Raw genomic sequence first — 22751 nt, 5'->3', positions numbered from 1 at the left:
GGGCTCCAAAATTGCTCCAGGTCATGACCGCAGCCATGAAATTAATAGATGCTTGCTCATTGGACGAAAAGTTATGACCAATCTAGACAGCATATTAAAAAGTAGAGACATTACCTTGCCAAGAAAAGTCCCATCTATTCAAAGCTATGGCTTTTCCAGTGGTCATGTATGGATGTGAGAGTTGGACTATAAAGAAGGCTGAGCACCAAAGAATTGATGCTTTTGAACTGTGGTGTTTTAGAAGACTCTTGAGAGTCCCTTGGACTGCAAGGAAATCCAACCAATCCATCCTAAGGGAAATCAGTCCTGAATATTCATTGGAAGGACTGATGCTGAAGCTGAAACTTCAATACTCTGACCACTTGATGGGAAGAACTGACTCATTTGAAAAGGCCCTAATGCTGGGAAAGATTGAAGGCAGGAGGAAAAGGGGATGAGTGAGGATGAGATGGTTGGATGGCATCACCGACTCAATGGACATGAGTTTGAATAAACCCCGGGAATTGGTGGTAGACAGGGGGGCTTGCCGTGCTGCAGTCCATGGAGTCGCAAAGAATCGAACACAGCTGAGCGACTGAACTTGACCTTAACTTGTAAACAGACTAATCTAGCTTGGTGAAAGGAAGCTCTGGAACCACATTGTGTTCAAATCCCTTCGCTGACATGCTACAGCTATAGGATTTGGACCCATTCTTAATTCTTTTAGCAATTTTCTTTTTTCAAATGGGAATAATTATAGATTAGGTACAGAAATTAAGTAATATAATTTTTGTGAGGGTTAGAAGAGTTAATATAAATAAGATGTTTATATAATATTTCTTGGAATGGAGTACTCACTGAATACTTGTTTGCAATTATGACTAAATGCTAGGCATTTTGCTAGATGCAAGGAATTCGGTGATGAACCTTGGAAAGGTTGGTATTAGCCCATAAACTAACATGAGTATATAATTCCAAACAGTGATCACACCAAAATGGAAGTACATAATCAGAAGGACTAGAGTGAGGGTGGGAAATAAGAAGGGTTAGTATAGAAAACTATTTAAGGAATGATTGTTCTCTGTCGCTCATTTGTGTCCAACTCTTTACAACCCCATGTACAGAAGTCCGCCAAGCTCCTCTGTCCATGGACATTCTCCAGGCAAGAATACTAGAGTGGGTAGTTTTTCTCTTCTCCGGGGAGCCTTTCCCTACTCCAGAAGGAATGATTAATTTCCCCTTAATATTGTAGCATTGTTTAAAATAAATGGTGAAAACTTGATAAATTCTACCATTTATTTTTATTCTTATAAATAAACCTTTTGTAATTTTTTCACATATGTGAATAGATATATATAGCTGTACAGAAAAATAAGCATTATCTATTTTTACAGCCTATCAACTAAGAGTGTGTCAACCTCCACCACCTGTACCCAATGCTGAAATTTTGACAGAAGATGATGAATTTGAAATAGGTAAAGTCTCTTAAATTTCTTTCAAGAAAACATACTGTTAACAAAGGTTTTGCTAAAATCAATAAAAATAAAGAATAGTAGCAGCTTGTCTTAAACCTTCTTTCCCTGGATTGATGGGGATTATTTAGAATTTGTAAGAATGGGAAACAGTGGAAAGAGGCAAGGGAATGTTAGGTAAGAAAAAAGAATTCTGTATTTTTAGTATGTACAGTTAGAAAACAGTACAGGAATCTGAGCCCTGTAACTATTCTGGTAGTTATTTCCAAATTATTATTTTGCTACCTTCCAACACTGTAGTCTTAACTATTGTTCTTCAAATTCAGGCATAAACTTTATATCTATAATAAATGATATGTAGGGTGTATTAGATGACATGTTTGATTTCCATATTCTTGAAAACAACTCATTATGTTCCATGTGATCATAAAGTCCTTTTGAAACTGGTTAGAAATTTAACCTCAAAAATATCTCATAGTTTGAAAAATTATGTAAGAAAATAATGCATCTTAATGTAACATAATAAATTTTATCATTATTATCTATTAATTTTGGTTGAGAAATGTAAGAAAATATCAATGACCAATGTGAATCTAATCTTGATGGCAGTAACTAGGAATCTTTTTAACTGCTTGATATATTTTTAATGAATATCTTACCTGTACCAACCACATTATTTCCTTACTACTATTGCTTATATATAATCAGATTGCCCCAGTACCAGTTTTATTGGTATTTATTCTTGGCTTCAGTTCCAATTGGTCAGTGCTCATGACTTACTAGTAGTTTAATATTTTGAATATCATCGCTGCTTACAACTAATAGAACTTTTATACTAATTGAAAATGACTGAAAGAAAAATATTCAGATTTTATAACTGAACCATCTGTTTATTTTAACCATTACCTTGGTGCTTATATGAAGCCCTTTCTGCCTATTTTTTCAATAGGTGATATTATTAGATATCAGTGTCTTCCAGGATTTACTTTGGTTGGTAATGCAATTCTGACATGCAGATTAGGAGAACGACTCCAGATGGATGGAGCACCTCCCGTTTGTCAAGGTACCGATTCTTATGATTATTTATTTCTAAGTATTTGGTTTATGTTTAATTCAATACCAACAAAATTGAGAAAACTCTGTTTTATATAATTATTATATATTTAACTGACAGTAATTTAAAAATTATACTACTCATATATGGTGTTTTTCATTCCATTGTTTATCAGATTTAACTAAGCATTGTATTCACCCGAGGTTTAATTTTTCTAGTTTATCCCGTAGTCAGCTCAGCTTATTTAAATTACTTTTGCTGTGAGGTTTGGAAGTGGAGATAGAAAGCAAGAGAAACCACTTTAAATAAAGGTTCCAATGTGGATTGCAAGTAGCTTCTATTCTAACCACTAGAATCATTAAACTTTATTGAGCACATATTAAGAACGAAGATCTAAGGAAAAAAACAAAAGAAAATTTGTAAATGGTCCCTGCTATGAAAGCAAAATGGTGTAAGGAATATGACAGCTATATAAGCTGTAGCATACAGCAGTAAGGTAGAATCATATAATTTTAAACTGTTTATTTGAGAGGGAAACTTGATGGAGACATTACTCTCTTAGTCATGGGTTCTGAATAACAAATGACACTTACTTTGGTAGAACTGAGATAGCAAAAGAATTAGCCAAGAAACAGAGGTATGTGCAAAGACACAAAAATGAAAGATGGTGAGATGCAGACTTGAAGCAATTCAATGTTACAAGTATAAGACCATGATGGATCTTGAATGATGTACTGGGATTTTGATGTTCAGGAATCATGTATTATTAACTTGTGTAGTTCCTAGGGCCATAATAGTGCCTAATACATCTGACAACCCATTCCAGTACTCTTGCCTGAAAAATCCTATGGATGAAGGAGCTGGTCAGGCTACAGTCCGTGGGGTCACAAAGAGTCGGACACGACTGAGTGATTTCTCTTTCTTTCTTTTACATAGTAATTAATTATAAATATTGGTAAATTTGAGTAAAATTGATTTTGATTATCCCTACCCAGATTTTCTTGAATTGCTTCCTTCATTGGGGTTTATTCCTAAGAAATAGAAACCAATTTTCCATGCAGTATCTTAACTCTTATAATGATAAAACAAAAATTCTGTGTATTATTTCAAACATGCTGTCAGTAGGAAGAAACGTTTGATTTTTCTACCTCTATGGAGTCCTTAGAAGAAGATAGGGGCTCTTAAAGCGTCGAGAAAGAAAACATGAGTTTGGAGGTATAACCAGCACCAGTATAAGAATTTCTCTTGATCTTAATCAATGATTTTGTAGGCCATCTTAGGGTTGGTTGGTAATTCTGAAGTCTATCACCTGTATTCCTGAATGAACAAGCAATTACATATCAAGATTTCTTCCTTGACCCTATATATAACTTAATTGTGAGCACTTGGAGAGCAATACTTCTTATTTTTATCTAGACCCTAATTCAGCATTATTTTTAATTAAAAAAAAATTTTGTTAACCTATTTGAGTCCCTCATCTCAAGACTTTCAATATCTTATTTCTACCTGTAGTAAGTGTGTCTCCTCCTATTTTATCTGCTGTGGAGAATACAAAAAAAAGGAGACAACCAATGTTTGTTTCATAATAACACTATGGGTACTAGCTAAAGTTAATTATCCCTCAGAATGAGTTTAGGCAGAGTTACTATCTTAATTAATTGACCTAGCACTTAGGCCAGAAACATCTGATTTTAAATATTTGTTTAGGGACTTCCTGGGTCCAGTGGTTAAGAGTCCATGTTCCCAATGCAAGGGGAAGAGGTTTATCCAGGGAAATGAGATCCTGCCACACAGTATGGCCTAAAAAATATATTTTTTTCTTCAATTGAATTAATTCACAATCCTGCTAAAAAATTGTCATTCATTTGGAATCTGTTGTAACTAATCTATGCTGTTTTTATTAATAACCTATTTTAAATTATTTTACTTTTTCACTTCTCCTAAAAGAGGCTACGTCACTTTTGTTATTCCTCCCTGGATCCTCTTTAGTTATTTATATCACACTTAAAACATGGAAAGCATTTCTAAATATGATGTTCTTCAAAGGGTTTAATATAAATGAAATATAATAGGTGACTAAGGCTTCCCTGATGGCTCAACGATAAAGAATCCGCCTGCCAATGCATGAGGCATAGGTTTGATTCCTGGGTTGGGAAGTTACCCTGGAGAAGGAAATGGCAACCCACTCCAGTATTCTTGCTTGGAAAATTGCATGGATGGAAGATCTTGGTGGGCTAGAGTCTATGGGGTTGCAGAGTCGGACACGACTTAGCAACTACAACAACAACATGTATAAAGGGGAAAAATTGTATACACTTCTTAAAGTTCTGGTGGCAAATAAGTGATATAATGCACAGAAAGTGCTTAACAGTATATTCTTGCTTTATATTGATTAGTATGAGAATAGTTTAATTTTTGTATTTACAGTAAGTTATATCATATTGTCTCAGTTTTTCAAATATAATATGGAATATTTATTCAGTTGTAAACATTGGGACCATTAAGACATACACTTGCTTTTCTATAACAATAGCCTAAGAAGAAAGTTTAAAAAGCAAAGAAATTATAGCCATAAAATTAACTGCAATAATAGAAGCATACATTAAGAGGCACCAAGAAGGAAATAAGCAGTTCTACTTGGACTGATGGGGAGAGATTCAGAAAGTATTTTATAGAGGATGAGACTTGATCTGGGTTTTGAGGTGCCCAAATATTTCGAGTGTATCAGACAAGAGGAGGACATTTGAAACATAAGCACTAACAGATATGCTGAATTGAGAAAATTATAGGTTATTCAGTAGGTTTGGAGCATTCTGTTTCAGAGGAAGAACAGCAGAAAACAAAGCTGGAGGGACATGCAGGGACTAACCTTGAAGGCTTTGAAGGCACTGAATGGTTTTTAGTGAGGGGTTAACATGTTCATCGAAAAAGCAAGAGAGTTCCAGAAAAACATCTATTTCTGCTTTATTGACTATGCCAAAGCCTTTGACTGTGTGGATCACAATAAACTGTGGAAAATTTTGAAAGAGATGGGAATACCGGACCATCTGACCTGTCTCTTGAGAAACCTGTATGCAGGTCAGGAAGCAACAGTTAGAACTGGACATGGAACAACAGACTGGTTCCAAATAGGAAAAGGAGTACGTAAAGGCTGTATATTGTCACCCTGCTTATTTAACTAATATGCAGAGTACATCATGAGAAACTCTGGGCTGGATGAAGCACAAGCTGGAACTAAAATTTCAGGGAGAAATATCAATAACCTCAGATATGCAGATGACACCACCCTTATGGCTGAAAGTGAAGAAGAACTAAAGAGCCTCTTGATGAAAGTGAAAGAGGAGAGTGAAAAAGTTGGCTTGAAGCTCAACATTCAGAAAACTAAGTTCATGGCATCTGGTCTCATCACTTCATGGGAAATAGATGGGGAAACAGTGGAAACAGTGTCAGACTTTATTTTTTGGGGCTCCAGAATCACTGCTGATTGTGATTGCAGCCATGAAATTAAAAGACGCTTACTCCTTGGAAGAAGGGTTATGGCCAACCTAGATAGCATATTTAAAAGCAGAGAAATTACTTTGCCAACAGAAGTCTGTCTAGTTAAGGCTATGGTTTCTCCAGTGGTCATGTATGGATGTGAGAGTTGGATGGTGAAGAAAGCTGAGCACCGCAGAATTGATGCTTTTGAACTGTGGTGTTGGAGAAGACTCGTGAGAGTCCCTTGGACAGCAAGGAGATCCAATCAATCCATCCTAAAGGAGATCAGTCCTGGGTGTTCATTGGAAGGACTGATGTTGAAGCTGAAACTCCCAATACTTTGGCCACCTCATGAGAAGAGTTGACTCACTGGAAAAGACCCTAATGCTGGGTAGGATTGGGGGCAAGAGGAGAAGGGGACGACAGAGGATGAGATGGTTGGATGGCATCGCTGACTGGACGGACATGGGTTTGGGTAGACTCCGGAAGTTGGTGATGGACAGAGAGCCTGGCGTGCTGCAATTCATGGGGTTGCTAAGAGTCGGACACGGCTGAGCAACTGAACTGAACTGAACATGTTCAGTAACACAGTTACTCACCTAGCTAAATATTTGAGAAATATTAAATATCAGTAGCTGGACACACACAACATAACCCTTTTCTTAAAACTTACTTGTCATATCTTTTAATTATCTATATTCTTTATTTCAGTATGTCATAGCTATATATTCATTAATCTTTATCTTTGACTCATTTTTTTCCATTCCATTTCTAACCTTAAAATTTGTTTATTCATTTGTTTATTTTACATATTTTTCACTTTGTAAAAAGCAAACATCAGATTTCTCTTTTTAGACTGAGAATGATCCAATACTATTTGTTGAATTGTTACTTTTTAATTTTGAAATCACATCCAAGATGCAAACATCTCAGATTCAATAAGAGAAATAGAGGTAATAAAAAAGAAAGAAAACAGTTCTTAGGTTAGCTATAGTATATTCTATAGTAAAAATTCAAATATCTGTATATTAGTTTATGGCAGATTTTATTAACTCAAGTTATTAACTTGATTAACGAACAATCATATGTTGCCATTATTTACTAGTGTATTATACTTTGGAGATGCAGTTGATATATTGTTATGAAATGAACAGCTTATGCTCTGTCTTACCTTTTTGTTCTGGAAAGGTAACTGGTGACCCCAAATTGTTTTAAATCCTCATGGTTTAAGCATATTCCTGAAATTAGAGAAGTAGCTTTGTCTGGAATGAACACTCTGAGGTAGGGCAGCTTCCTGTCTGTCCTCACATACCTGAGTGAATGAAAGTTTGAGGACAGAAGAAAAAGTCAAGAAGGAAAAGGACATAGATAAGAGGCAGAGGGAAAAGAACATAAGAAAGATAGGGAAATAATATAAAGATAGGGAGACAAATGCCTTATCTTTTAATTATCTACATATTTATATTTATTAATCCAGAAAGAAAATGTGTCTCCCATGTAATAAAAAAAGGAAATTAATATCATACAATTTTAGGACATTGCTTCATTTTTTGAACTGCAAGCTTGTTATACAAGTTGTCATTTTATACACGTGGTTCAAAGTATTGTTTCCTTTATTGTTATTTAACATAGGAACAGAATGTCCAGTATTTAAAATGCAGTTTTCACTTAAGTCTGAAACATGAGCATTATTTAATGATACATTTTTTCTGACAGTGCTCTGTCCTGCCAATGAATTACGCCTGGATTCTACGGGAGTCATATTGAGCCCTGGATATCCTGACAGTTACCCAAATCTTCAAATGTGTGCCTGGAGCATTTCTGTGGAAAAAGGATATAACATCAGCATGTTTGTAGAATTCTTCCAGACAGAAAAAGAATTTGATGTTCTTCAGGTGTATGATGGTAACCATAGGTTATATTTACTGGATATTCACAAATCCAATTCAAGTGCTCTAATTATACATTCATGCCTTCAATATGAATAACTGCCTATATGACTTTATTTTATCTTAAGGATAATTTTAAAAGTAGCAACATCACACTTACCTATATACCATATGAAAATTGCACTTAGCTTGATCATTTTGTTATAAATTGTAGCTGCTTTAGCTATGGAATTAAAATGTGTAAACAAACACATTATGTTTAAGTTATGGTTGATGAAGCAAATTGGCCCTGGATGAATTTCACCATATTTAATACTATTCTAAATATATGAAATACTAAACATGAATACTAAACATGAAATACTAAACATAAAGCTCAGTTATATCTAAGTTGTATTATTTTCTTTCTGAAGGACCAAATATTCAAAGTCCAGTGCTTGTTTCACTCAGTGGTGATTATTCTTCTGCTTTTAATATAACAAGCAGTGGTCATGAAGTATTCCTTCAATGGTCAGCAGATCATGGCAATAACAAAAAAGGCTTCCGGATAAGATATATAGGTATGTGATACTTATAACTTCAATGCAGATCTCACCTGCATCCTCAGTGTGGTTGTGATTAAGGAACACAGACACAGATACTATTCAGTTAGGTATGAATCTGAATCATGATTCCTCTATCGATGTTTCTTGAGTTATTTATATAACATTTCTGTCCCTCTGTTTCCTTATTATAGTGATAAGCAGTACTATATATTTCACATGATTTTTGAAATAATTAAAAACACTTAAAGTATTTATGACTGAAGTTAATTATAAACTTTGATACTTTAAGTGCTTATTTTCCCAAGAGAAGTTTCCCTTAACACTCACAAAATAATAGGGTTGCTCAATTGTGTATATCTGATCTATTTAATATATAACTCCTTTAATAAGTTTAAACAAAAGATAAACATAACAATTGTAAAAATCTTTGTTTTCATCATTGCCCACTGATTTATGATACTTGCTAACATATTTTAAATATTAAAATACAAAATGATGAATATATCACTTAAAAACCTTTGGTTTAAAAAAAATTGTTTTTTCATCATTGTTTTTTACTAAGTAACAGTGAAAAAGATGAGGGCTGAAAATTCTTCTTAATATCAAGATGAAATAGCTTTTTCTATATGCCTTCCTGTTTATAAGGTCTACTGATACTGAATCCAAAATTTTTCAGTTGAATAAGTGTACATGGTTTTCCATTATGCAAAGATTATATCCCTTTTCTTTATTACCATCCTAAGTCATGTCAGAGGCCATGGGTATGTGCTCAGGAACAAAACACTTCAGAATCAATCAGTCATCTCTTTCTTTAGTGTTCAGATCATGTCTCCTGAAGCCATGGATCATTGCAAATCAGTTCTTCTGAAAATTACTTTCTTAAATATTTTATAAATTATTCTGACACAATTGTAGATATAAACTTAAATAAATTTGATTGTAGTTTTAAATATAAACTGTTGAATTTTACTCATTTATATAAATTTGCATGTATAGTATTTAATATAGAAATACAATATTTTTGGTCTACTTTGATTTTAAAACTATAAGATGATAGTTTGTCAACCATGTGTCTTTTCCATATCACAAGTAAGTTGTTACTGACATTATATGATAGCATATTTACAATTTTTATCCTATAATAGATATCTATTATTTGAAATATTATTAGACATGCAAAGGAGAAATATTTAAAGACTGAAATATGTACCCAAGTCATTCTTAATATTTTTCCATATTTGAATCAAAGTTTCTATCATATGAACTTTATATATATCTTTTTATTAAAGCTGTGCCCAGACTCTATTTAAAAATTCAGAACATTAAGTTGTATTTTTAATGACCGTAATAACTTAAAGGGAAACCATTTAAATCCAAAAATTATGAGCATTAGATTCACCATATTAAAGACTATATTAAAGACTTATTTATGTTGATCTTCATGACAAAGTTGGACATAAATATAATGAAAACATCATTTTTAGCCCTAAGAATGACTTGACATATTGAGTACATATTTTGCCTTTAGAAAATGACAGGTTATGACACATATATTCTAAGTCCATCTCTTTCTTACTATTTACCCCTAAAGTCTCATTTTTATCTCAAATGAATACATTGAAGTTTCAAAGGGTAAATGGATCCTGCCAGGCTGAATAGTCGCAAAAGTACATGTATATGAAAAAGCCAGTTGACATTATCTTTTGACATTTCAGACTTCAGGAGATGAAAAAAGTTTTATTTTATTGGCATTTTTTATCACCATATGTAAGCACTCTTGACAGCATGGAAACTCTTTAATAAACTGGGAGAGAGGATTATGAAATGTGAAGGGGTCTATTTTAGACATCCACCAGAATGAAATGCATGCCCTAACATGACATAGGTGTCTGGAGATAATTTCAAAGTGACATGTAGACACATGCTTTAAAATATTGCTACCCAAACTGTGGCATATAAGCCTTTCAAACGACAGGAAATAATACCATTCCAAAATTCAATGAACTGTTTGTACGGCTTTTGAACCTTCAGGGTGTTACAAAAGTATAATGTATTTCAACTTAGGAGACATCTTCAGTGACAATAAGAATTAGAAAAAAGTTCAGAAATAGTTATGTCTCCTAAAGGTTATGTCAATAGATTGTCAAGTGGATGGAAAATAATATGATGTCCATATAAATTAAAATTCACCTAGATGGCAATTGAATTGACCAGTTTTTATGAACTAGTATTATTATATTTTTATAACTGGATTGTAAAGAGTTTCTGATTCATTAGTTATACAGTGATTTTTATTTTCTTTTAAAAAAGCTTTCTACTGTAGTACACCAGAATCCCCGCCTCACGGATACATTATCAGTCAAACAGGTGGACAGCTAAATAGTGTGGTCCGCTGGGCCTGTGATCGAGGATTCCGACTTGTCGGGAAAAGCAGTGCTGTGTGCAGAAAGTCTTCCTATGGATATCACGCATGGGATGCACCGGTCCCTGCTTGTCAAGGTGAAGTATATTAACCAAAAATGGCATATTAATAGAAGATTAACCTCGTTTAGCTTTTTCATTTAGATTGTCGAAACTTCTAAAATTATAAATATTCAGAAGCATATTATAGATACCTCTAAGGAAAATAAGGCTTGAAAACACAGGCTGATAAATTTGAGGGGCATGTGACACATTGTTTTATAATGCTTCATTTGTTGTTATGTGATTTATGTCTTTACTCTCTCCACTTACATGCATACTCTACTCATACATCTACCGTTCCCGTCACTTAGCTGTCAGAAATGAATGACCCAGAACTGGATTTTGTGTTGGTGTGGAATCTGCAGAGAGAAAAAAGAGGAAAAGATGGGCAAGGTCACTGAAAACATTCACTCTCAAGTATGCAAAAATGTGTTCTCAGTGCAGCAAATGTAAAAGAAAATGGAAAATGTAGCCAATGACCACATTATTTTTTTCTTCACTGTTTAGCTAACTTGACAGAGATGACTTTCATTTTGTTAAAAATCAAGGCACACTCTGAGGATTGATCATGCAATGCAGAAGAATGACAAATGAACAAATGGCACATTTTAGAGCTTTGGACTAGGTCCAAAAATGTTTTTAAAAAGTAGTTGAGTCTCTTACTAGGTATAGTCATAAAGACAAGTTTAACAGTTCCGTAGGAAAATGTAATGTCATTGGACTTTGACAATCTTAAAACATATCACATTATTTTGCCATATCAAATTTAAATTTATATTTGATTTATTTTACCCAGCATATGAAGGCATATATAACAACTGTGAACCCTCGCATTAAAAATGCAAAGCACTTTTAAAAATTAATGGGTGTTACCTATCATTTACCTATTGAAGGCAATTTATATTAAGAAATAAAATATAAATCAAATCAATTAAAATTTAAAATTTAATAACAGCAAGTTGAAATGAACAAAGATTTGATATTACCAGATAACTGAAATGGTTTCTTTTACTTGTTAAATTGTGATCTCTAATTCATGAAAATATAGCTTTCATAGATATATGTAAAAAAATGAGAACTGAAAAGCTGTTTCTTTGTTTTATTGATGTAGAAACATTAATTACTTATTAGATAGTGGGTTACCAACACTGAAGGCACTGACTGCTTGTAGAATAGATACATTTAATAAACTGTCAAAGCATCTGCTTTTCTTTGACCAGTGAATAGCAAATGTATTTATACACTTCTAGTATTAGGTAGTTTTCCAGAACTGATCTGAAAAAGAATCATAATCTGATAATTTTTAAATCATGAGAATTTAGAATATATATAATAACTTCCATATCATATGGATTTAAAATAAACATTTAAATGCTCTGAACTTTGAACAATTAAATATCAGTTACCAAGAATTTTCAATTAAAATTTTTTATTTTAATCAATAGTTAACTGTTTTCACTAAAGTTTTCTTAAAGATTAATTGTATACATGAACTTTCTGAAATTTTGACATTGTTTTGTAATGTTAGCACTATTTCATTGATTTTTTGGTATATAATATGACATTTATGTATAGAAACTTTTTTATTGTTCTTGACTTGAAATTTTTCCATAATTACAAAAGATAAATCAAAATGTAGCTGAAAAAAAAGACATTTTACATAGTAAAGTGATAAAATTTTATATTATTAACTTGAAGAATCATTTCCAAAATTGACCCTTGATTTTCATGGCAACAAGTTTAAAAGATGAATTATTTTATAAAAAAATTTTATAGTATGTGACCTATCTGTGTTTGGATATAACTAAGATGAAATGGCTAAATATCATTGGAAAGAGCTATATACACAATACAGTTTTTTTGTTGTTGTTCCAAATTTGTTTTGCATTCTTCAGACATTTTTATTCTTCTTGTCTTTTCAGTTTCCTTATACGTCCTTGCATATATTTACTTGGGAGCTATGGTTAGACAACGTGAACACAGTTAAAGATAGAAAAAGTATTCTGTTATCTCTATTTGGGTTTGGTTAGGTGTTTTATTTGTCTGTATATCGACTGATCATTCACTGACCCCTTGAATTAAATCATTATCATCCCTCTACGGAGAAGGCAATGGCACCCCACTCCAATACTCTTGCCTGGAAAATCCCATGGACAGAGGAGCCTGGTAGGCTGCAGTCCATGGGGTCGCTAAGAGTCGGACACGACTGAGCGACTTCACTTTCACTTTTCACTTTCATGCATTGGAGAAGGAAATGGCAACCCACTCCAGTGTTCTTGCCTGGAGAATCCCAGGGACGGGGGAGCCTGGTGGGCTGCCGTCTATGGGGTTGCACAGAGTCGGACACGGCTGAAGCGACTTAGCAGCAGCAGCATCCCTCTACATAACTGAGTGTTGTACAGTGCCGTGTCCAGCACAGAGGGTGAGAAAGATGTGAAACAAGGTGAGCGCCTAATGAAAAGACAGACACAGATAATTTGGCAAGCAGAGAGTCAAGGGGCCCTCCAGCTCTCCATGGCAGGAAGACAAAATGACTCCTTTCAGCCCGTACTTTTATTGGTAGAAGTCATATGAGATCATTAGGAAATAGCTATACTGGGAAGTTTGATCAGCACACCGTAAAAAGGGAGTAAAGTTAAGGCTCTGCTGTTAATCAGGAACATCTTGTTTTGTGTCCATGGGGTTGGACACAGGGGCAGGCAGTGAAGCGGAGCAGAAAGCACGTCCTGCCCCAAGTATGTCCGGTGGGCATGCTTACAAGACACTCAGGAGGGCGCAGTTTGCTGCACCCTGGAGTCATGCGGGGGTTTCTGGTCTCTGCTCCACCAGGCTGCAACAGTACAGGGTTGTGTAGAAACAGTCACTTTATATTCCCTGTTTTCACTTTTAATTTGTTATTTTTGAGAGCTCTGGAGAGAAGCCTCTGACAATCGCTCAGTGATGAAGGTTCTTCTGAACTATGTTTTTCTTTTTTTTTAGCTAAGAACTTAAATTGTAAGGTATCTACAGGCACATTTGTCCTATCATTTTAGTATGTTGTCTTCTTTTTCAGTTCTGAAATATAGTCATTTTATACTAACCATGTATATGAAATCTATACTATTTAAATTGCATTGTTACTTTGCTATAAGTTTAACCTATACCATCCCAACAATGTGCAGTTAACAGTCTTCAGTAGGGATTCAGTGGGGATGGTTTGTTAAAAATTGAAATTCCCAGAAGTTCTAAGTGGAAATACTAACATTGCTTTAATAGATTTTCAGGGAATGATTTATGTTTGGGACACTATTTTAGAGGTCTATAATTAGATCGCTGGGATAATAACATAATTATATGAGATTGCTTATATAATTTTTAAATCAAAATTACGTTTCTGTTTATAATTTGTAAGTTATCAAATTACAAAAGATCAACTATTCAACAGTAGGGGGTCTGCCATTCAACGTTGAGAATTTTTTATAGGTTTAGCTAAGATTACTTTTTTTTTAAACTTTGTAGTCAATTTGCATGGATTAATCAAAATTAAACACCTAAGTGATAGGCTTTATACGAGAAGCAGAAATAATTTTAGGTTGAAATGAGATACTGGTAAATAGAATACAACTTTTATAAATATTCCAACTAAACTCACATTTTTCTGTTATTTCTTTTCATATGAGAAAAATAAAGTTACAAGTCCAAAATGTCTTATGTGAAAACAATAAAAGAGCTATTTCAGAAATTAGAAATTTTATGACCAGATGTCTTAAATGATTCCAGCTGGTTCAAGTCTATACCCATATTCAAATATATTAATCTTTCTGCAGATAGATGTATGAATATTTATACTGAATAGTATATAAAAGATACAGCAAATCTCATTTAGGGTTTGTCTGCCAAATATATTCTTTGAAAGTTTATTTTTTTTCTTTTTGGAGATGCAAATTGTGTACCTGAAGAGCACCGATTGGAAGCAACTGACTTTAGGGGACTTCTCTATAGACATTTTAGCTTATGTGAAAATATCTTATATACAATAAACTATCTAAATAAAAATCTATACAGTAAATAGCACCTTATGGTAAAACTAACTTTTGTGTAAATTAGATTTATTGTAAATAAAAATCAAGACATCAAAGACATATCAGCAAAAGGCAGAAATATCCAAGCTACATTGAAAACAATAAGTCCTGGCCATATATTTATTAGACATATCCATACACATCATATTCCATGAATGGTGCTTAAGCACATAGAATTTGACTGGACCTAAGATAAGGTAATATCCAGCTTCCAGGTAAAAACCTCTGTTTTCCTCCTGCCCCAAATCCTCATGAGCGTTGGTTATCACCACCTGTAAACTCTTTATTCAAATTGAATAGACCTAATTTGCTAGGTCCAGACATTAGTTAGCACTAATGCACTCTATATTTACCTACCTTGCCTTCTCATATAATCTATAAACATGCTGATAATCATGCACACACTGACAAGAAACTCAGGAAGAAACTAAGAAAGCAAGCATTAATAATGTATGGATTCATCGACTTAAAAACACTTGCAATAAGAGTTTGAAATAAATGATTCAGAAAAAGTTATAGCTCAGAAAAGCTCTTTGGGGAGATATTCTGAAATTGTTTCAGAGGAATTAATAAAATTCCAAATAGTTTTATATGCTTTACAGTTAATGAGACATCTAATTCTTTTTCTGCTTCTTTGGTCTTTTATGTATGTATTTATTTCAGCAATTTCCTGTGGGATTCCTAAAGCTCCAACAAATGGAGGAATACTCACAACAGACTACTTGGTAGGAACCCGAGTTACCTATTTTTGTAATGATGGATATAGATTGTCATCTAAGGAACTTACCACGGCCATATGTCAATCAGATGGAACTTGGAGCAATCATAACAAGACCCCTCGCTGTGTTGGTATGTATGTTAAGGAAATTTCATCACTTGTGTTTCTACTGGTATCTTATATGATTTAAAACTTTATGTATCAAATTGTAGAGCTCTTCCCTGAAGTGATGTCTAAGAAATAAAAGTAAATTAAGCTGTCTTGTGCTATAAAGAACTAGAATATAGTGTAAGGACTTTTTACTCATTTTCAGAAGCTCTAGAATATACATATGTCAAGAGAATAAAATGACATTTTATTTTACATAAAAATTTTTATTTACTTTGTAGAAAGGCATCCATCAGTCAGCATGTTTTCAATACATGCTGCTGCTAAGTCGCTTCAGTCGTGTCCGACTCTGTGCAACCCCATAGACGGCAGCCCACCAGGCTCCCCCGTCCCTGGGATTCTCCAGGCAAGAACACTGGAGTGGGTTGCCATTTCCTTCTCTAATGTATGAAAGTGAAAAGTGAAAGTGAAGTCGCTCAGTCGTGTCTGACTCTTAGCGACCCCATGGACTACAGCCCACCAGGCTCTTCCGTCCATGGGATTTTCCAGGCAAGAGTACTGGAGTGGGACACCATTGCCTTCTCCGTTTCAATACATAGGTCTTTTGAAAAATTTTTTTAAGTTTGCAGGAATGAAATTATATTTAATATATTCAGTTCTGATTTTTACAAACATAAATGATGCTGCTGAGATGATCCAAGCTTTTCAATAATTGTCAGAATTCCTCATAGAACTTATATTTAGAATATTTCTCATTGGTGTCATTAATACTGTAATAGGTGAAATAATATTATATAATGGTTATTGAAAATAATTCAGGTAAAATATTTGATAACAAAAGGATTGGAAATTACTTAAATAAGGTCTTTCTTTAATTTTTCTCTATAAATCAATTATTTATTCTCCTTTAGTACTGACATTTCAACTTAGCTGTGATTTCATTTAAAATGGGATTCTTAAATTATTTGAAATCTTAACATAAGTGTCTAGTAATGCATTTACTTATGCTGAGCAAGTTTTGAATTAGCTGAAGTTTATATTGACACTGGGAACTGAGTTCTGTTTATTCAGCCAAAGAGTGCATACTGAAAACTTGTAAACACTCACACAGGCAAAGTTTATTTTAAAGGATAGAGATATAAAGTTCTTAGCATAGACACTGAGAGGGGGTACTGGGATTCTCCAGGCAAGAATACTGGAGTGGGTTGCCATTTCCTTCTTCAAGAGGGGGTAAAGAGCCCCCAAAAGGCGTGAATAACAGCACTTTATATCTTTATTAGAATTAATCTGTTCAGTTTTGGTTGGCTCAGGGCCAGATGTGTGTAATTTCTGACCAATCAGTTTAAATGTTGCCACATCCAATTTGTCATTTTTATGGCTTTTTTGGGTCCCCCTTTTTCTCAGTGTCTCCAGATATTGTGATGCGTCCATTGACCCTTTCTCAGGACCTCAGACAATTATTTAGGGACCAAATATATGTTTAAAAGTTAATGGTCCACCTGGAGTTTTTCTCCTTGATAAAATGGACCTCAGTTAATGATGGTCTTGTCCTGGGTCTGCATGTTTTATGACCCTCCAGACTAGGGAGGCATTCCTCTGAATGCCTGGAAACTGGAGCAAATGTGGCTTTAGGCTAGTGGAGCAGAACATTCATATGAGACAATTAAAATTGAAATTAGAAAAGAACAGAGCCTCTGACCCTACACTGACTGCCTAACAATTTCCACCTCAATATCACAAGTCTTGCATAAAAAGATCATTCTCAAAAAACAGATTTTCTCAAAATATAAAGTCAGTAATAAAGATTCTAGGTGAATAGAACAATATGTACAAATTCTTTCAACTGTGAAATAGGATGACATATTCAAGGAACTTCAAATAATACCATAGAGCTGAGGGAAAGATTAACATGAAAAAAAATTACTAAAGACTTTTTATGGCACAATAGTGAAGGAAGTGATGAACTAAGAATGGAATAGACATGAGACATAATTAAGTAAAACAGACATGACTGACTTAGTAGTATTTATCTTGGTTTTTGTATAGTTGTTACATGTCCAAGTATCAATTCCTTTACTTTGGAACATGGAAGATGGAGAATTGTGAATGGTTCCCATTATGAATACAAAACCAAAGTAGTTTTCAGCTGTGATCCTGGTTATCATGGATTAGGTCCTGCTTCTATTGAATGTCTTCCTAATGGTACCTGGAGTTGGAGAAATGAAAGACCATATTGCCAAAGTAAGTATACACTCCATTAAACTTATTTCATAAGCAATCCTTGGCGATTGAATTACTTGATTACTTCTCTACACACTCTAGAACAATAATGAGGTAATATTATTTAAAAAATGAATTATTCTCAAGTCAACTTAAAAACTTTGTAACTGTTTTTGTATTTGTAAATGCTTATTAAAAACAGTCTTTGGATTCAGGTATCCTTTGCTTGGATTCTAGGTCTATCATTACTTAAAACAACTATGCACTGATTTTAGGCCTTTACATGTATTATTTCAATTATAACTTAGTTCCCATTATATAAATTAGTTAATATTATTATATTTATTTTACTAAAGAAGAAACTCTGCCCAAGAATTTAATCATGTTATGTTAAGTCACAGAGCCTATAAATGGTGGAGAATTGGGCTTCAACCGAAAGACTATAATGAAAACCTCTGCCTTTTGGTGTTATATGATGGTTCAGTTCAGTTCAGTTCAGTTGCTCAGTTGTGTCCGACTCTTTGCGACCCCATGAACCGCAGCACGCCAGGCCTCCCTGTCCATCACCAACTCCCTGAGTCTACCCAAACCCATGTCCATTGAGTCGGTGATGCCATCCAGCCATCTCATCCTCTGTCGTCCCCTTCTCCCCCTGCCCTTAATCTTTCGCAGCATCAGGGTCTTTTCCAATGAGTCAGCCCTTCACATCAGGTGGCCAAAGTATTGGAGTTTCAGCTTCAATATCAGTCCTTCCAATGAACACCCAGGACTGATCTCCTTTAGGATGGACTGGTTGGATCTTCTTGCAGTCCAAGGGACTCTCAAGAGTCTTCTCCAACACCACAGTTCAAAAGCATCAATTCTTCGGGGCTCAGCTTTCTTTATAGTCCAACTCTCACATCCATACATGACCACTGGAAAAACCATAGCCTTGACTAGACGGAACTTGTTGGCAAAGTAATGTCTCTGCTTTTTAATGTGCTGTCTAGGTTGGCCGTAACTTTCTTTCCAAGGAGTAAGTGTCTTTTAATTTCATGGCTGCAGTCACCATCTGCAGTGATTTTGGAGCCCCAAAAAATAAAGTCTGACACTGTTTCCACTGTTTCCCCATCTATCTGCCATGAAGTGATGGGACCGGATGCCATTATCTTAGTTTTCTGAATGTTGAGTTTTAAGCCAACTTTTTCACTCTCCTCTTTCACTTTCATCAAGAGGCTCTTTAGTTCTTCTTCACTTTCTGCCATAAGGGAGGTGTCATCTGCATATCTGAGCTTATTGATATTTCTCCCAGCAATCTTGATTCCAGCTTGTGCTTCCTCCAGCCCAGTGTTTTTCATGATGTACTCTGCATATTAGTTAAATAAGCAGGGTGACAATATACAGCCTTGATGTACTCCTTTTCCTATTTGGAACCAGTCTGTTGTTCCATGTCCAGTTCTAACTGTTGCTTCCTGACCTATATACAGATTTCTCAAGAGGCAGGTCAGATGGTCTGGTATTCCCATCTCTTTCAGAATTTTTATTCTCTTTCTTAAACTAGAAAATTACAGTAATACCTTGTTGTTTTTCGTTTGTTATGTCCAGTTCTTTGTGACCCCGTGGACTGTAGCCTGCCAGGCTTCTCTGTCCATGGATTTCCCAGGCAAGAATACTAGAGTGGCTTGTTATTTTCTTCTCCATAAGTTCTTCCCAGATAAGAGATTGAAACCATGTCTCCTGCATTGGCAGGCAGATTCTTTACCACTGAGCCACCAGGGAAGCCCACAGTAATACCTATCTCATACTTACTATTTGCGATTTAATGGTGTTACGTGTTGAAAATACCAGCTAGAGCCTGATTCACAGCAGAAATTCAGTAAATGTGTATTGAGTCAAATTGAACATTTTAGTTATTCTGTTTTCATGCATTTTTATAATATTACTATAAATGGCCAGTTTGTAAAGTAGGTAAACTAGCTGAACTTAGAAAAATCAGTGGAAATATATTGAACCTCCTTTGAACTTTCTTTACTACATTTATTGGGTATTTACTTAGTGCCAGGAAATATGCAAAGCTGAAAATTCATCCTTTTATTTCATGTTCATCACAATATTAAAGCATTTATGACATAGACACATAATTTAGGAATAAACTAATAAAAACATCTGAAATCTAAAGGATTATGTGACTAAAATATTTAACATAACAGATAACTCTAACAGATAACTGTCTATATGTAGTAAGTATACAAGTACCTAGTAATATTTTACTTATGAATATTCAATTTATTTTCTTAATCTCCATATAAGCAAAGAATTTGGGGGTTGCCATTTTTATAATCAACCATACTGATGAATTAAATCTCAAATGCATGTATAAGTTATATATTCTAAAACTATAGCATATGTATTTGTAAATTTTGCCTTATTCTTTTAGGTTTTCACCCAGGATCTTTCCCCTTCTTTAGTCTCATTGTTCTTCCATTTTAAAATTAAAAGGGCACATGGAATAAGGATATTTCAAAGAGCTAGGAAAAAATTTATAACAGCAGCATTCATTAAATCAGACATTGAACAAATATTTGTCTGGTTTCTTTGTGTTCTGTCCTTTATTATATAGAAAAATTGAAGTTCTACATAAGATCAAGTTCCTGCCCAGAAGTAAGAGTGGAGCAAAAGTCAGAACCTAAGAATTACAATTCATAGAGAAAAATGGAAAGAACGGAATTTTTTTCTGGTCCTTCATTTATTCATCTTTTACATTAAAATATGATAAATATCAGTATTATTAACCCTAATAAATATTATAGCTACCACAAAAGATTTTTTGGGGGATTAGTTCAAAACAATATATCTTAAAATTTACATGCAATTTTTCAAAGTTTGCAAATTTTCAATTTGTCTAATAGTCTCCTAAAGCCTAGAGATGAAAGCCAGACCTGGAGCCAGATAAAGGCTGGTGGTTAATTATTCTATTCTGGATTTACACTGCTAGCTGTAAATTTTTATTTAGCTGATTATGGGCTCTGGAATCTTATTAAAGTTACTGATAAATCAGAGAAAGACTTTGGACTAATAAATTATCCTCCCTTTAATCTTGCTATTTTTTTTTTTCACCACAACCTGTTGAGTGACCAAGTTGGCTAAGCAAAAAACACAAACAAAATCACATGTCATCACATATCACTGTTACTTCCTTGGTGGCTCAGCTGGTAAAGAATCCACTGGCAATGTGGGAGACCTGGGTTCGATCCTTGGGTTGGGAAGATGCCCTGGAGAACAGAATGGCTACCCACTCCAGTATTGTGGCCTGGAGAATTCCATGGACAGAGGAGTCTGGCAGACTACAGTCCATGGGGTCCCAAAGAGTCAGACAAGACTGAACGACTTTATTACATTACATAGGAACTCAAAGGAGAAAAACTTTAAATTATGTCATTTATTTTCTCTATACTTTCATGATCTTTCAAACATGTTTTGCAAATGTCAAGTTTAATTGTCAAATTTAATTGTCAGTTTTAATGGTCAAATCATAGGAATGCAGAATGTTGAAAACATGATTTTGTTACAAGTTCATATTGACTGTATCTTTAGGATTTTTTATTATGTTATTGTTTTCAAGTTATTTCCTGTGGAGAACTCCCAACCCCTCCCAATGGAAATAAGATTGGAACTCAGACTTCATATGGCTCAACGGCCATCTTTACCTGTGATTCAGGTTTCATGCTTGTGGGCTCTGCTGTTCGGGAATGCCTTTCTTCAGGTCTGTGGAGTGGATCAGACACCAGATGCCTAGGTACAGATTTTTAAGTAATTTTAACCAAACATTTCCTTCTCCCTCTCAAAAGGCAGCCCTTTTTCATAATGAGAGATAATAACTTATATTCACTCAGTAAGGATGATAAAAACTGGAAAATGTTTAACTTTTAAAATGTCTCATGATAGAAAAGCTATTAAACAGATATCTCTTAATCTACTAGTATTCCAAATGAGAAACTTAAGTCCTTAAGGAAAGACAGAATATTTTCCCAGCATGGTGAAAATAAAAGGTGAAAACTAATGGCTGAAAATTATATGTCTGCATACTCCACTGGATTAAGCACTGTAGCTGTTAATTCATTCTAAACCATAGTCAATTCTCTTTTCGCCTATTTGTTTAAGGTAATGACTAAAGAAGAAAAACAATTTCCACATTTAACTTTCTCCCTTTCTACTTCCTAACTATTCAACATGTGTAATATTACTTTTTATTAAAACTTGAAAAATCTATTTTTCAAACCTGATTTTAGGCAAATAGGTTCCCCCTGTTTTTTTTTTTTGATTAATTCTAAAAAAACTGTTCATTAAAAGAAACTGAATAGCTAGTTTTTTGTATCCCTTCTAATGTTATTAAAATAATACTATGATTTATGTTTTATCCTTTTTTTAAAGGCAAACAATTACCCTAAGATTAAGAAAATGGTATGATTTATGACTTATTTTTCTCTAAAATTATTTCAAAATGTGAGAGCAAGTGTTAAATTAAGTAATACTAATAAAAATTGTTATGATAAAATATTCACTTGCCTTTTGGGAACAAACATAATCTTATTATTTATGATTTTAAAAATTGCTGATTATTATGAACAGGATATTTCTAAATTTGTACTGTATTTCAACTCTGAAATTTTACTGTTGAAAAATATGACACATGGCAGTAAAACCTGTGACTTTAACAGTTTACATACATATTGTATTCATAATAAACTTGAAAACATTAGTGATGGTACAGTCATCATTTGAAACT

General features: G+C 34.0%; 1 protein-coding gene across 4 annotated transcripts in view; it reads left to right on the top strand.

Annotated features, from left to right (window-relative positions):
• CSMD3 (CUB and Sushi multiple domains 3) overlaps positions 1-22751 on the top strand; it is a 1311921-nt gene that overhangs the window by 1209466 nt on the left and 79704 nt on the right. For 3 of the 4 annotated variants that reach the window (XM_081504393.1, XM_081504396.1, XM_081504394.1), the window contains 8 exons: positions 1374-1454; positions 2401-2514; positions 7699-7887; positions 8285-8431; positions 10727-10915; positions 15604-15789; positions 17813-18007; positions 21588-21761. In XM_081504393.1, the coding sequence (XP_081360519.1) occupies positions 1374-1454; positions 2401-2514; positions 7699-7887; positions 8285-8431; positions 10727-10915; positions 15604-15789; positions 17813-18007; positions 21588-21761 (1275 nt within the window). The remainder of the gene's footprint in view (positions 1-1373; positions 1455-2400; positions 2515-7698; positions 7888-8284; positions 8432-10726; positions 10916-15603; positions 15790-17812; positions 18008-21587; positions 21762-22751) is intronic. The other variant, XM_081504395.1, reaches the window with a different exon arrangement.

The sequence above is a fragment of the Giraffa tippelskirchi genome, chromosome 6, assembly GCF_054371585.1.
Source record: "Giraffa tippelskirchi isolate mGirTip1 chromosome 6, T2T-mGirTip1v1.2.pri, whole genome shotgun sequence".
Lineage (NCBI taxonomy): Eukaryota > Metazoa > Chordata > Mammalia > Artiodactyla > Giraffidae > Giraffa > Giraffa tippelskirchi.
The sequence above is the reverse complement of the archived record's forward strand: the minus strand, read 5'-3'. Positions and strand labels throughout refer to the sequence as shown.